General features: G+C 47.0%; 1 protein-coding gene across 1 annotated transcript in view; it reads right to left on the bottom strand.

Annotated features, from left to right (window-relative positions):
* Positions 1-17,003, bottom strand: part of kansl1b (KAT8 regulatory NSL complex subunit 1b) — a 273,163-nt gene that overhangs the window by 76,462 nt on the left and 179,698 nt on the right. The window contains 1 exon segment of the mRNA XM_038779734.1: positions 11,843-12,008. Coding sequence (XP_038635662.1) covers positions 11,843-12,008 — 166 coding nt within the window.

Raw genomic sequence — 17,003 nt, forward strand, 5'->3', positions numbered from 1 at the left:
GCAGCATTCATCTGCACTGTAATGCCAGACCTGATCACACGATATTGTGACTCAGAGGCAAGAGTTCTACCACCGCTCATTTGAGTGAGTGAGCAATAAGGAGACAGATGGAGTAGAAAATGGGAAATGTTTGATTATGCACTTTGATCGGGAGAATATATTAACAAAACATTTTTTAAATGGTACAAAACTATGAAATGCTGGTAATTAGAGGGTACAGGGTATCTGTACACAGAAAATCAACATACCGGTACAGCATAATTAGAAATGCCAATGATATGTTGACCTTAATTACAAAGGGATTGAAGCACATAAGTTGCAAGTGTTCTGCAATTGTAGACATCACCTGGAGACCACACTGAAGTAGTGTGTATAATTCTAGTCTGCAATATTTATGGAAGGATACACTTGCAATGGAGGCTCATTGGATTGACTGGTAGGATGAAGGGACTGTTTGTGGAGAGGTTGAGTACTTATACACTCTGGAGATTAGAAAAATGAGACAATAAGAATCTTTATTAGTGTCACAGGTAGGCTGACATTAACACTGCAATGAAGTTAGTGTGAAAATCCTCTAGTCCCACACTCCTGTGCCTGTTCGGGTACACTGAGGGAGAATTCAGAATGTCCAATTCACCTAACAAGCACGTCTTTCGGGATTTGTATGGTGCTCCGGTTTCCTCCCACAAGATTGATCATCATTTACTCTGCGTGGACAGTCTAGAACAAGGGGTTTCCGTACCGTATATGCTGGTCATCTAAAATTAAAGAGAAAACGCTGGAAATTCTCATTTGTGGAGAGAAACGGAGTCAACATTTCAGGTTGATGCTCCTTTATCATTATGGTACATGGATCAGGCCTTCAGGACAAGGGGACAGCAATTTAGATAGAGTTATGAAATTCCTTCACTTAAGAGGTTTGAGAATCTTTGGTATTCTGTACCTCAAGTATGCAGATGTGGAGTTATTGTGTACATTTAAAACCGAGATGGATATATTCTTGGACTTGATGGGAATTTAAGAAAAAGTGACGTCAACGAATGAGGATCAGCCATGATTGTTTTTGAATGGCGGAGCAGGCTCCATTGCCTATTTCCTATGTTATGTTCTTAAATAGTTGCGTTAAGACAAATGTGAAACATAGACCGCATAGGTAATTAACTGCACAATATTTTGATGTAGGTGTGAAGACGACCGCGTGTAGGCCTCCCATTCAAAGTTCTTCCAGAAGAATCTTTAGAAACCTTTTGGAATTGTATCTAAATCCGAGGCTGACAAATTTATCTCTTGCACCACAGATACATAATGAAAATATATAATTCTTAAGGGGCTCGGCAAGGCAAAAGCTGAGAAAATGTTTTCCCTGGCTGGTGAATTTAAAAGATGGGGAGACGTTACTTCACTCAAAAGACTGGAGCTATGGAATTATGTACCGAGAGAACGTGGATTCCCAGTTGCTAAGTATTTTGAAGACAGATTGCAAAGCATTTGGATATTGAGGGATATGGGGATAAAGGTGGAGCTGAGGCAGAAAATCAGCTATGACCTTGTTGACTGGCAGAGAAGGCCCAAAGGGTCAAATGGTTTACTTCAGCTCCTATTTCTCATCTTCTATTCCCGGTGAAAGCATACATATCTCTCATTGTAGTTGTATGGTGCAGCCATCATGTGGTGTGTTTGAGTGATGCTGAAAAGGTCCACGTTCAAATGAATTCAGAAATGCTAAAGCACAATGTTTTTGCTATTAGCATCGACTATTATAGAACTGCTGGCCACAACTTTTAAGGGCAGGAAATCCGACAGCACTCTACCGATCAAACTTTATTTAACACAACCTGAAATTTATTGCCTAAAGGGGATGCAAGTGCAAGGAAATAATCTTTCAGGGTTGTAGGGATGGAGCAAGGATTGGTACTGGCTGTATCGTCAAGAGCTGACGTAGGTTGAATGGTCTCCTGGGCCGTAATGATGACAAATGAAAACCAGAACATGATCATTGTCCATCCTGCTTATTTCTGACAGATACATTCCCCACCAAAAGGTGGCGACCAAACACTGAAGGGGAGACCAGGGCATTCCCCAGAAGCTAAATAGAACAGTTCCTGCTCCTGGAATCCTGCAGCTTCACAGAATAACATACACCAGTTTCAGATGTTTCTGTAACCAGCTACTGCGACAAAATCATTTTGAAATATCTGATCAACAGAGCAAGACGGTGGGGGGGGGGGGGGGGGGAAAAGAGACAGCGGAACAGTGCGGGGGAAGAGACAGCGAAACAGTGCGGGGAAGGGGAGAGAGTGAGACGGCGGGAGAGGGAAGAGACACAGAAACGGCGTACGGGGGTAAGAGAGCGAGACGGCGGGGGGCAAGAGAGCAAGACGGCGGGGGGGGGGGGGGGGGGGGCAAGAGAGCGAGACGGCCGGGAGGGGGGGAGGGGGGAGAGCGAGACGGCCGGGGGGGGGGGGGGGGAGAAGAGAGAGAGAGGAGAGCCAGACGGCGGGGGGGGGGGGGGGGAAGAGAGGAGGAGGAGAGCCAGACGGCGGGGGGAGGAGCGCCAGACGGGAGGGGGAGCGCCAGACTGGAGGGGGTGCGCCAGGCCCCGGGGGGGGGGGGGGGGGGGGGGGGGGGGAAGCGACAGACGGGAGGGGGAGCGCATGATGGGAGGGGGAGCGCGAGAGGGGAGGGGGACCGCGAGAGGGGAGGGGGAGGGCGAGAGGGAGGGGAGGGCGAGAGGGAGGGGGAGCGCGAGAGGGGAGGGGGAGCGCGAGAGGGGAGGGGGAGCGCGAGAGGGGAGGGGGAGCGCGAGAGGGGAGGGGGAGCGCGAGAGGGGAGGGGGAGCGCGAGAGGGGAGGGAGAGAGCGCGAGAGGGGAGGGGGAGCGCGAGAGGGGAGGGGGAGCGCGAGAGGGGAGGGGAGCGCGAGAGTGAAGGGGGGGGCGTGAGACGGGAGGGAGAGCGCGAGACGGGAGCGCGAGACGGGAGGGAGAGCGCGAGACGGGAGGGGGAGCGCGAGACGGGAGGGGGAGCGCGAGACGGGAGGGGGAGCGCGAGACGGGAGGGGGAGCGCGAGACGGGAGGGGGAGCGCGAGACGGGAGGGGGAGCGCGAGACGGGAGGGGGAGCGCGAGACGGGAGGGGGAGCGCGAGACTCGTCTCACTCTCTTCCCCCCACAAGACAGGTTATTATTCTAGATGGCGATCGCATCTGATGAATAACTCCACTTTGAATGTTGATCTGTCTTTGCGTTTTACAGATATGTGGTTTATTTGATTTATGGATATGCTTTTATTTCCCAGGGAACAAAAGAATGACATTCTCGCCTTGCAATAATTGTCTCTTGTTCCTTTGCACTGGGTAATAAATCCTATTTTAATTGACAAATGAGTGCTCACACAAGCCTGTGAGATGACATCGCTGTGGAACATTACTGATTCACAGACATGACAATCCACAATTAAAATTCTTTTTCTTGCAAAATGACTAGAATCATAGAACATAGAACATAGAACGATACAGCGCAGTACAGGCCCTTCGGCCCTCGATGTTGCACCGACATGGAAAAAAAAAACTAAACTAAAGGCCATCTAACCTACACTATGCCCTTATCATCCATATGCTTATCCAATAAATTTTTAAATGCCCTCAATGTTGGCGAGTTCACTACTGTTGCAGGTAGGGCATTCCACGGCCTCACCACTCTTTGCGTAAAAAACCCACCTCTGACCTCTGTCCTATATCTATTACCCCTCAATTTAAGGCTATGTCCCCTCGTGCTAGCCACCTCCATCCGCGGGAGAAGGCTCTCGCTGTCCACCCTATCTAACCCTCTGATCATTTTGTATGCCTCTATTAAGTCACCTCTTAACCTTCTTCTCTCTAACGAAAACAACCTCAAGTCCATCAGCCTTTCCTCATAAGATTTTCCCTCCATACCAGGCAACATCCTGGTAAATCTCCTCTGCACCCGTTCCAAAGCTTCCACGTCCTTCCTATAATGAGGCGACCAGAACTGTACGCAATACTCCAAATGCGGCCGTACCAGAGTTTGGTACAGCTGCATCATGACCTCATGGCTCCGGAACTCAATCCCTCTACCAATAAAGGCCAACACACCATAGGCCTTCTTCACAACCCTATCAACCTGGGTGGCAACTTTCAGGGATCTATGTACATGGACACCGAGATCCCTCTGCTCATCCACACTACCAAGAATTTTACCATTAGCCAAATATTCCGCATTCCTGTTATTCTTTCCAAAGTGAATCACCTCACACTTCTCCACATTAAACTCCATTTGCCACCTCTCAGCCCAGCTCTGCAGCTTATCTATGTCCCTCTGTAACCTGCAACATCCTTCCGCACTGTCTACAACTCCACCGACTTTAGTGTCGTCTGCAAATTTACTCACCCATCCTTCTGCGCCCTCCTCTAGGTCATTTATAAAAATGACAAACAGCAACGGCCCCAGAACAGATCCTTGTGGTACGCCACTCGTAACTGAACTCCATTCTGAACATTTCCCATCAACTACCACTCTCTGTCTTCTTTCAACTAGCCAATTTCTGATCCACATCTCTAAATCACCCTCAATCCCCAGCCTCCGTATTTTCTGCAATAGCCGACCGTGGGGAACCTTATCAAACGCTTTACTGAAATCCATATACACCACATCAACTGCTCTACCCTCGTCTACCTGTTCAGTCACCTTCTCAAAGAACTCGATAAGGTTTGTGAGGCATGACCTACCCTTCACAAAACCATGCTGACTATCCCTAATCATATTATTCCTATCTAGATGATTATAAATCGTATCTTTTATAATCCTCTCCAAGACTTTACCCACCACAGACGTTAGGCTCACCGGCCTATAGTTACCGGGGTTATCTCTACTCCCCTTCTTGAACAAAGGGACCACATTTGCTATCCTCCAGTCCTCTGGCACTATTCCTGTAGCCAATGATGACCTAAAAATCAAAGCCAAAGGCTCAGCAATCTCTTCCCTGGCTTCCCAGAGAATCCTAGGATAAATCCCATCCGGCCCCGGGGACTTATCTATTTTCACCTTGTCCAGAATTGCCAACACTTCTTCCCTACACACCTCAATGCCATCTATTCTAATAGCCTGGGTCTCAGCATTCTCCTCCTCAATATTATCTTTTTGCAATCCTTCCAATATCCATTCTCTCCTATTTAATTTTCAAATGAACTCGAACACCTGCCATTTTGAGAACATACGTGACTTGGGCTAAGAATATTTGACAGATAGTGTACATCCTAATCAAAGTGCTAGCCATAATTCAGTAAGTTGGTTACTGATAAAACAAGCATTTCCAGTGAACACAGTACGCAGAGCAATTAATGTTTAGCATGGGCAATCAGTGGCATTCTGATAATGGCCCGCCATGCAGCATTAATTGCTAATTAATTCTAAACCTACATTTTACAGCTGTAACCATGAAAACTTAACACTGCTCAAAAACACAACAATTCTCAACAAGGTTATGCTAACTGATCACATGGTCTTCCCAGTTGGAAAATAAGAGTGCGACTCATGTTTTTGTTGAAAACCACAGAAAAGATTTGAGAACTAAAGTTTCTGTAAAAACTTGTATGATTATAGAAAGTGTATTCATATGAGTTTAAGCGCACTGAAGCAGAAAATAATTAAATGTTGAAGAGTTCAGCTCAGATGTTTTCAGTCGAATGCAAATACTAAGCAATTATTAGACAATTACTTTTTCAGAAAGGTCCCACACAGGAGGCTAGCAAACAAAATTAGAGCACATGGGTTTGGGAAATACACTGGCATGGACGGAGAACTGGTTAACGGACAGAAAATAGAGCAGGTTGGCAGGCTGGATGAACTTCGGATCGAATAGAGGGGAGTTACAGGGAGGTAGCCACGCCCGAGGTCCAGGACAAGAGTAGCTGGGTCACAGTCATGGGAAGGAACGTGAACAAGCAGACAGTGCAGGGATCCCCTGTGGCCATTTCCCTTCAAAACAAGTATAATGTTTTGGATGCTGTTGGGGCAGTGACCTACCGGGGGAAGGCCACAGCAGCCAGGTCTCTGCACTCAGCCTGGCTCTGTGGCTCAGAAGGGAAGGGGGATAATAGAAAAGAGATAGTATGGGGAGATTCTGTGGTCGCGAACGAGACTCCCCGGAAGGTATGTTGCCTCTCAGGTGCCAGGGTCAGGGATGTCTTGGATCAAGTCTACAGGATTCTTAAGGGGAGGGGGAGAAACCAGAAGTCGTGGTGCACATAGGCACCAACGACATAGCTAAGAAAAGAGCCGAGGATCTAAAAAGTAATTTGAGGGAGTTAGGTTGTAAGCTAGAGTAGGACGAGCAGAGTAGTGTAGCCACCGAAGTTGGCCATTCCCTAAATACAAAATGGAGGAACGCAAAGCATACAGGTTAAAATGGACAATGTTTGCAGCACAAGCAGGCTGCACCAAGCAAATGTGTATTCTGTTTGCTAAGAGAGCAGACAGCACCGAAACGAACATTCCGCATACTAATGAGGCAATCTCCGGGATAGTTAACATAGCAATAGAACAATCCCAGGGACAATGGACACAAATAGAGAAGTGATTGCAACAGTGTATGGGAAACCAGACACCCCGGCACCAGCGGGGTTCGAAAACAAAGCACCTGAAGGCCCGCCCAGTAGCCGAGAGATAGCCTCACTATTGGGGGGATTCAAACAAATCGATTGGGAAGAGACCCAATCGATTCCGAGCAGGTAAAGGGGTTCGCCCAAAAAGGGCGTGAAGCCCTAGGACCTATCATAGATTATCATAGAATTTACAGTGCAGAAGGAGGCCATTTGGCCCATCGAGTCTGCACCAGCCCTTGGAAAGAGCACCCTACCCAAGGTCAACACCTCCACCCCCATAACTCAGTAACCCCACCCAACACTAAGGGCAATTTTGGACACTAAGGGCAATTTATCATGACCAATCCACCTAACCTGCACATCTTTGGACTGTGGGAGGAAACCGGAGCACCCGGAGGAAACCCACGCACACACAGACTCCGCACAGACAGTGACCCAAGCCGGAATCGAACCTGGGACCCTAGAGCTGTGGAGCAATTGTGCTATCCACAATGCTACCGTGCTGCCCACAGGTCCCACACTTAGTTTGTTCTTCTTAACCAGCCCTCCTCTCTGTACCAGCATCTCGACCAGCTTTTGCCAAAGAAGACGACCTTGAACGAGAGAGAGAGAGGAGAGGTTTGGGACAGCAGCCGCCAGCAAGTAAGTGTCTCACAACGATCGCTACCAGAGATAGACACTTTTTAACCCGTACCAACCTGAAGTCTGCAGACCAGAGCAGAGCAAGAGGCCTTGTCCCCTGATCCGGCAGTTCCCTTTGAGATAAGTATTGGTTTATTTAGCGGTAGGAATAGTTTAATCCTCTTAGCGTGTGCATGGGTAGTATTATAATTGTATTATAATAAACTCAGTTGTTTGAACTTACTAATTGGTGTATGCTTTTATTGCTTTGAACTTGACCTTGAAACTTGTGGCGGTATCTTAACGATACCTGGCGACTCCAGAGCTAAGTAACGAAACAGAGCCAAATTCAGTGTTAAGCACACTCACCCAGAACGAGCAACAGTAGTAATCTCAGGATTGCTACCGGTGCCACGTGCTAGTGAGGCAAGGAACAGAGAGCCAGTGTATCTGAACACATTGCAGATTACAAATTACTAACACATCCATACACAAAATGTGGCGGAAACTTGGAACTCTCCGGCAGCACGGTAGCATGGTGGTTAGCATAAATGCTTCACAGCTCCAGGGTCCCAGGTTCGGTTCCCGGCTGGGTCACTGTCTGTGCGGAGTCTGCACGTCCTCCCCGTGTGTGCGTGGGTTTCCTCCGGTTTCCTCCCACAGTCCAAAGATGTGCGGGTTGGTGGATTGGCCATGCTAAATTGCCCGTGGTGTCCTAAAAGTAAGGTTAAAGGGGGGTTGTTGGGTTACGGGTATAGGGTGGATACGTGGGTTTGAGTAGGGTGATCATTGCTCAGCACAACATCGAGGGCCGAAGGGCCTGTTCTGTGCTGTACTGTTCTATGTTCTCTTCCACAAATGGCAACTGATTTGACACTAATTTTAAAAACGCAAATTGACAGTTCTTTTGTTAAGCAATGGGACTGTGGGAGGAAACCGGAGCACCCAGAGTAAATCCACGCAGTCACGGGAAGAAAGTGCAAACCCCACACAGTCACCCAAGACTGAACACTGTGCCATCATGCTGCATGGGGTAGACAGGCCGGCAGAAGATGGAATTTAATAAAGGAAAATGAAGCTTGGGTAAGTACACAGAGTTCAGTTACAGATCAGCCACAACCTCAAAGAATGGTGGAACAGACCAGAGGAGTGATCTGGCATCATCTTGGTTAATTGTATATTATGTTTATCTGTATGCAGGTGGTGGACATTCACTGGTGATTCAGTTGTATCCCTATAAATAGATGGAAATTCTGATAGAGTTTAAAGGTGTATGCTTATAATGTGCAACTTTTATAAATAATCGGGGCCTCACGGTAGCATGGTGGTTAGCATCAATGCTTCACAGCTCCAGGGTCCCAGGTTCGATTCCCGGCTGGGTCACTGTCTGTGCGGAGTCTGCACGTCCTCCCCGTGTGTGCGTGGGTTTCCTCCGGGTGCTCCGGTTTCCTCCCACAGTCCAAAGATGTGCGGGTTAGGTGGATTGGCCATGCTAAATTGCCCGTAGTGTAAGGTTAATGGGGGGATTGTTGGGATACGGGTTACGTGGGTTTAAGTAGGGTGATCATTGCTCGGCACAACATCGAGGGCCGAAGGGCCTGTTCTGTGCTGTACTGTTCTATTCTATTCTATTCTGAATACTTAAAGAAGTGTGCAAAACTTGGCTCCAGTTCTCCACATCCTGACACTAAGTTCAAACCCTTGGGAGTCCAGGTGTCATTCTGGTAAACCCATCCTGCAATCCCTCCAAGGATAATGTAGCCTAAGGTGTGATGCCTAGAACTGGTCACAGTAGTGTTGATGATGCCAAACTGGACCATAACAGGACAGACAGGCCAGAGCAATCGTAGAATTTACAGTGCAGAAGGAGGCCATTTGGCCCATCAAGTCTATACTATCAAGTCTACACCGGCCCTTGAAAGGGCACCCGACTACATCCCCTCCCTGTAACCCCACCTAACCGTTGGACACTAAGGGGCAATTTAGCATGGCCAATCCACCTAACCCGCACATCTTTGTACTGTGGGAGGAAACCAGAGCACCTGGCGTAAATCCATGCAGTCACGGGAAGAACGTGCAAACTCCACACAGTCACCCAAGACTGAAATTGAACCCGGGACACTGGAGCTGTGAGGCAGCAGAGCTAACCACTGTGCCATCATGCCGCATGGGGTAGACAGGCCGGCAGAAGATGGAATTTAATGAGAAGTGATTCATTTTGGCAGAGGGGATAAGGAGTCACTTTAGGCCTAATGGCATGTTTTCTAAAGAGTGCAGGCACAAAGGGACCTTGGGGGCTCATGTGCATAGATCTTTGAAGCTGGCAGAACATATTGAGAGTAATTAGCAAAATATGCAAGAGCTTGGGCTTCAAAAATAGAGGTTCTGAATACAAAATCAAGGAAGTTATGCTGAACTCTCGGATTAGGCACCAGAACTGTTCTGCATCCAGTTCTGATCAGCACATTTTAGGAAGAATGGGAGGCAGAAAAGATTTACCAGAATGGTTCCAGGGATGAGAGATTTTAGCTGCAAGGTTGGGTTATCATAGAATATCTTAGAAATTCCAGTACCTGTTTAAGACATTTCAATTATCTATTTACCTGGACCTCCAATTTTCTTTGGATATCAACTGTTTTAGCATTGCACCATTTCGAAAATATCCTATGCTAACTTTTTAAAATCCAAAATGATGACCTGGTGTTCACCTACCGAGAAATCAATTTGCCACAGTTTGTCCCACTCACTCCATCTATGTTTATCCCGTGGCAACTTTTGGCTTCAGTTTGCAATGCTGCCCATATTTGTGTCATCAGGAAATTTGGAGAAGCAGCTTTTTTATCCCATTATTTAAGTTGTTAATAAATACCATGAATATAGGCCCTAATGCAGATTCTTGCGGGACACCAATACTGACATTCTGCCAAATGGAATACCTGCCCATTATCACTAATCTCAGTCTCCTGCCACAACCAATTTCCTAACCAGGCCAATACTTGCTTTAAATTCTTTGGCAGCACGGTAGCACAGTTGCTTCACGGCTCCAGGGTCCCAGGTTCTATTCCCGACTTGGGTCAATGCCTGTGTGGAGTCTGCACATTCTCCCCGTGGCTGCATGGGTTTCTTCCTGGTGCTCCGGTTTCCTCCCACAGTCCAAAGATGTGCAGGTTAGGTTGGGGTGGCCACGCTAAATTGCCCTTAGTGTCCAAAAAAAAAATGGTGGGGTGGGTTGCAGGGATAGGGTGGAGCTGTGGGCTTGGGTAGGGTGCTCTTTCCAGGGGCCGGTGCAGACTCGATTGGCCGAGTGACCTCCTTCTGCACTAAATTCTATGATTCCATGACTGTAGCCGACAGCCTCTTTTGAGGGACTTTATCAAATGCCTTCAGCTAATCCATGTGTAACATCCATAGGTATTCCTTGCCCATAACTTTAGTCACCTCTTCAAAACAAACAATTAGGTGAGGTGGATTGGTCTTGCTAAATTTTCCCCATTTGCCATGGTTGGGTAGAGTTACAGGGACAGGGCTGTGGATTGGGCCTCAGCAGGGTGCTTTTTGGAAGGGTCAGTACAGACTTGATGGGCCAAATGGTCTTCTTCTGCACTGTAAGGATTCTATGACTCTATGAGGTTCATGTGGTATGACCCGTCCTTTACAAATCCATGTTGGCTTTCTTTAATTGTTAGCAACCATTGGCCCAACCATATTCAATGACCCCATACCATTCCAATATAGGAGCCAGACCACTCGATGATCACAGCGTGTTCAGACCCAATAGAAAATGAAACATTCTGGGCAACATTGAGGTTGGTAGGTAATCTTAGCATTGCACAAGTGGCAGGAAATAACTGGTTCCAACGATAGGAATCTAACCCATGATATTTAATGACATTAACATCATCAAATCCACCACCATCAGTATCCCGAGGTCACCAATGACCAGAAATTTAACTGGACCAGCCACATGTAGGACAAGGCAGCCTGTTTGATTTGTACCCCCAAATCACCTTAAGTATCCACTCCCTCGACCATCAGAATACAGTATTTGCAAGTGCATATTATCTGCAAGATGCAGTTCAGCAACTTGCTTTGGATTCTTTGACAGCATCTCCCAAACCTGCAACCTCTCCTGCCTAGAAGGACAAAAGCAGCAATTGCATGGACGAGTACTTTAGGTGGCTGAGAGAAAGGTGCAATGAAAATATAAACTGGTAACGATGGTGTGCAAATACACAGTGGGATATAAAACATCTCTGTGTAACAGTGTAATTAGATAACAACTTGGAGCACATACTATATAACTGGAGTACCAACCACTGGATGGGCAATCAAAATAAAACCTACAAGATGTACAAGGAGAATATAACTTGGAAGACACTAAAATTCAATCAGGCGAACCTATCATGTAATTAGATCAAAGCTTCAACTCAATGAGTTCATAACTGCAATACACAATTTCAGCCAAAAATTCCATAGGCGCAGGAGTCAGTAAAACCACATTGCTTTCAGACCAGGTAATGACACTCATTTTCTCAGTCATGTAATTAACACTTTCACCTGCACCCATCACATAGGCGGAGTTGCAGCCTTTAGGGAACTTACCATCAGAAAGTGAAAGGACCGGGTGGAGACAAGGATCTAATAACGCTAGCCGCTCTGACATGGGCATGTCGTATCGATTTTCAAGTGACTCCGAATTCTTGGAGCCACACATGATGCAAGATGTTGTGACGTCACAGTTGCATCGCACTGAAAGATGGCGTTGGGTCTGTAAACAGGCACAGGAAAACAATCCATGATTGGCAGAAAGTACAGTACAAAGTGAAGCAGATGAAAGAATGCACAGCACTGTCTGGGTGCATAGTTAACAATATAAACCTTGCAGCATATCGTTTGGACTAAATTACTATGAACTGTACACAGAATCCTCCATGGTGGGGCTCACCAATTGTTACAAGCTACCAGCAAAGAAACAACTGCAACCTTTGAGCTGTGGTTTGAGTGCAGATACACGGGCATGAAACGTCACCTTCCCAAGTTCCTGATATTGGCCAAATGTCCAACAGCTGATGGATCAGGAAGAGAGAGGGCACAGTGGGGAATCATGGGTCAGGTTCTGCATATTTTGATGCAACTGAAATATCCTTGAAAATTTGACTAATTAAACCACTTTTGCATCAGTTGTGATGCACGGACACTTCAGGAACAGAATCTGAGCCACACAAACTACGGCAAGTCTAAAATTGGTCAGGGAGGCAACCAGAAAATTATACTGTGCAGGAAGATCCTGGAGATTCACTCATTCTCCCTTTGCAAGATGAGTTGGGAGATCATACAGTGCAGAAGGAGGCCATTCGGCCCATCGAGTCTGCACCAACCCACTTAAGCCCTCACTTTCACCCCATCACCCAATAACCACCCCCCCCATCTCCCCTTTTGGGTCACTAAGGGAAATTTATCATGGCCAATCCACCTAACCTGCACGTCTTTGGACTGTGGGAGGAAACCGGAGCATCCGGAGGAAACCCATGCACACACGAGGAGAACGTGTAGACTACACACAGTGACCCAGCAGGGAATCGAACCTGGGACCCAGGTACTGTGAAGCCACAGTGCTATTCACTTGTGCTACCGTGCTGCCCTCGAGTGTGCCCATATCAGACAACCTTTGACAACATTCGTCAGACAGCAAGGGTTAAACAGTATGTACAAGAGGATTGGGACACTTTTCATTGGTGGACAACATGCAAAAATGATTTCGCAAATCTAAATGCACAGTAGCAATTAGGAAGACTAAACGCAGGTAAATAGCCAAACTGAAGTTCCAATTGAACATCTGACATACTCAGACCCAACAACTACAGAACACACTAGAATCAGACAGGGTAGTTACTCATTTTGGGCTCATGTATGTGCTGGCTCTGTGAAACAGACTGACTTACCCTTTTCCTCCATATGCTTGAAATGTCCTTGTTTTCAAGTATTTATCCAATTCTTGCATATCTGAGCTCATGAGTCCAAGAGGAAAGCATCAACAAAACATATTTTCCTGCAACATCCTCCTGCTACTGTAAACGACTTCTCCTTTGTTACTCTCAAAATCTCAATTTTGAACACTTCTCAGCTCCCAACATTTTTTTAAAAAAAATGTTTTTATTGTAGTTTTTCATTTTATGTGCTGTACAGTAGACAAGGGGATGTGCATTGGGTACAGTATACAAGACATTTCCATTGGTACAGTATACAAGAAATTTCCATTGATATCGACCTACCCTCGTCCCCTCCTCCTTTTTTTGTTGCTTTAATATATTTTCTTAGGTCTCATATCATGCAGTTGGAGACTGTCCTCTATTTACATACATGCGGTTCTCTCCCCCTCCGACTTTGTAGGTTGGCCCTCCCCCACCATCAAGTTCTTGGTGTTTTTTGAGGGGTTCTGTTCTTTGTGGGCTTGCTAGTGGCCCCCTATTATCCACTTCGGCCGTTCTCCAACCACCCCCTCCACTCTCACCACTCCCCTCCATGTCTGTTCCCAGCTGTCTTGTTGGTTCCCATCTGTCCCATCCCTCCCCTCGCTCTGTTGCCTGTTGGCTTCAAACAGGTCCTGGAACAAATTGGTGAATGGCCTCCCAGCCCTCCTCTGGCTCTCGGATAACGAATTTGATCTTCTCCAGATGGAGAAATTCTGACAGGTCTGCCAGCCAGTCTGCAGCTGTGAGTGGTGCTGATCACCAGCCGAGCAGGATTCTTCGATGGGCGATTAGGGATGCAAAGACAAGAGAGTCGCCCCCCTCCGCCATGAATAGCTGTGTCTGGCCAGATACCCTGAAGACTGCCACTCTTCAGTCTTCAGTCTTCCACTCTTCAGTGTAACAGACCAGTTACATTTTCCTCCAAATCATTTATATATACTACGAACAGCAAAGGTCCCACACTGATCCCTGCGGGATACCACTAGTCACAGCACTCCAATTAGAAAATAACCCTTCCATTGCTACTCTGCCTTCTATGACCTAGCCAGTTCTGTATCCACCTTGCCAGCTCACCCCTGATCCCATGTGACTTCACTTTTTGTACCAGTCTACCATGAAGGACCTTGTCAAAGGCCTTTCTGAAGTCCATATAGACAACATCCACTGCCCTACCTGCATCAATCATCTTTGTGACCTCTTCAAAAAACTCTATCCAGTTAGTGAGACACGACCTCCCCATCACAAAACCATGCTGCCTCTCACTAATACGTCCATTTGCTTCCAAATGGGAGTAGATCCTGTCTCGAAGAATTGTCTCCAGTAATTTCCCTACCACTGACGAAAGGCGCCTGCAGTTCCCTGGATTATCCTTGCTACCCTTCTTAAACAAAGGAACAACATTGGCTATTCTCCAGTCGTCCGGGACATCACCTGAAGACAGTGAGGATCCAAAGATTTCTGTCAAGGCCTCAGCAATTTCCTCTCTAGCCTCCTTCAGTATTCTGGGGTAGATCAGGCCATGGGGACTTATCTATCTTAATATTTTTCAAGACGCCCAACACCTCGTCTTTTTGGATCTCAATGTGACCCATGCTATCTACATACCCATCTCCAGACTCAACATCCACCAATTCCTTCTGTTTGGTGAATACTGATGCAAAGTATTCATTTAGTACCCTGTCCATTTCCTCTGGCTCCACACATAGATTCCCTTGCCTATCCTTCAGTGGGCCAACCCTTTCCCTGACTACCCTCTTGCTTTTTATGTCTGTGTAAAAAGCCTTGGGATTTTTCTTAACCCTATTTTCCAATGACGTTTCGTGGCCCCTTCTAGCCCTCCTGACTCCTTGCTTAAGTTCCTTCCTACTTTCCTTATATTCCAGACAAGCTTCGTCTATTCGCAGCCTTCTAGCCTGACAAATGCCTTCTTTTTATTTTTGACGAAGCCTACAATATCTCAAGGTTCCCGAAATTTGCTCTATGTATCCTTCTTCCACACAGGAACATGCCGATCCTGAATTACTTTCAACTGACATTTGAAAACCTCCCACTAGTCAGATGTTGATTTACCCTCAAACATCTGCCCCCAATCTCGGTTCTTCAGTTCCCACCTAATATTGTTATAATTAGCCTTCCCCCAATTTAGCACATTCACCCTCGGACCACACTTATCCATGTCCACCAGCACTTTAAAACTTACTGAATTGTGGTCACTGTTCCCGAAATGCTCCCCTACTGAACCTTCTACCACCTGGCCGGGCTCATTCCCCAATACCAAGTCCAGTACAGCCCCTTCCCTAGCTGGACTGTCTACATATTGTTTTAAGAAGCCCTCCTGGATGCACCTTACAAACTCTGCCCCGTCTAAGCCCCTAGCGCTAAGTGAGTCCCAGTCAATATTGGGGAAGTTGAAGTCTCCCATCACAACCCTATTGTTTTTACTCATTTCCAAAATCTGCATACCTATCTGCTCCTCTACCTCCCGCTGGTTGTTGGGAGGCCTGTAGTAAACCCCTAACATTGTGACTGCACCCTTCTTATTCCTGATCTCTACCCATATAGTCTCGCTGCCCTCCGAGGTGTCCTCCCGTAGTACAGCTGTGATATTCTCCCTAACCAGTAGCGCAACTCCGCCACCCCTTTTACATCCCCCTCTATCCCGCCTGAAACATCTAAATCCTGGAACGTTTAGCTGCCAATCCTGTCCTTCCCTCAACCAGTTCTTAGTAATGGCAACAACATCATAGTTCCAAGTACTAATCCAAGCTCTAAGTTCATCTGGGGCAACACAGGTGGAGAAGGTATGCAAGAAGGCATATGGCATGCTTGCCTTCATTGGCCGGGGCATTGAGTATAAGAATGGGCAAGTCATGTTGCAGCTGTATAGAACCTTAGTTAGGCCACACTTGGAGTATAGTGTTCAATTCTGGTCGCCACACTACCAGAAGGATGTGGAGGCTTTAGAGAGGGTGCAGAAGAGATTTACCAGGATGTTGCCTGGTATGGAGAGCATTAGCTTTGAGGAGCGGTTGAATAAACTCGGCTTGTTCTCACTGAAATGACGGAGGTTGAGGGACTACCTGATAGAGGTCTACAAAATTATGAGGGACATAGACAGAGTGGATACTCAGAGGCTTTTCCCTCGGGTAGAGGGGTCAATTACTAGGGGGTATAGGTTTAAGGTGCAAGGAGCAAGGTTTAGAGGAGGTGCACGAGGCAAGTTTTTTTACACAGAGGGTAGTGGGTGCCTGGCACTCGCTGTCGGAGGAGGTGGTGGAAGCAGGGACGATAGTGACATTTAAGGGGCATCTTAACAAATACATGAATAGGATGAGAATAGAGGGATACGAACCGAGGAAGTGTAGAAGATTTTAGTTTAGACGGGCAACATGGTCGTCACAGGCTTGGAGGGCCGAAGGGCCTGTTCCTGTGCTGTACTTTTCTTTGTTCTTTTGTTCTTGTTCAGTCTGGTACATGCACAGAATATTTGGGTATGGTTGGCTGGGACCTCCTGGCACATTTGTCCTCCGCCTCTGGGAAGAACCTGCTCATTCGGGATCTTGTCAGGTGCATTCTGTGTACCACTTTCAGTGCATGAGGCTTAGCTTTATTCCAGTGGAAGTGGAGTTGGCCCTGTTCAGTGCTTCGCTCCAGGGTCCCCACCCTATTTCGTCCTCCCATTTTCCCCTTGGTTCATCCAGTGGAGGGCGTGCCCATTCTAATAGTCATCCGTTCAGATTCCTGCAGTTCCCTCCTTCCAGATTATCCACATCCAGTAGTTCCTCCAGCAT

Source organism: Scyliorhinus canicula, chromosome 19 (genome assembly GCF_902713615.1).
Source record: "Scyliorhinus canicula chromosome 19, sScyCan1.1, whole genome shotgun sequence".
Classification (NCBI taxonomy): domain Eukaryota; kingdom Metazoa; phylum Chordata; class Chondrichthyes; order Carcharhiniformes; family Scyliorhinidae; genus Scyliorhinus; species Scyliorhinus canicula.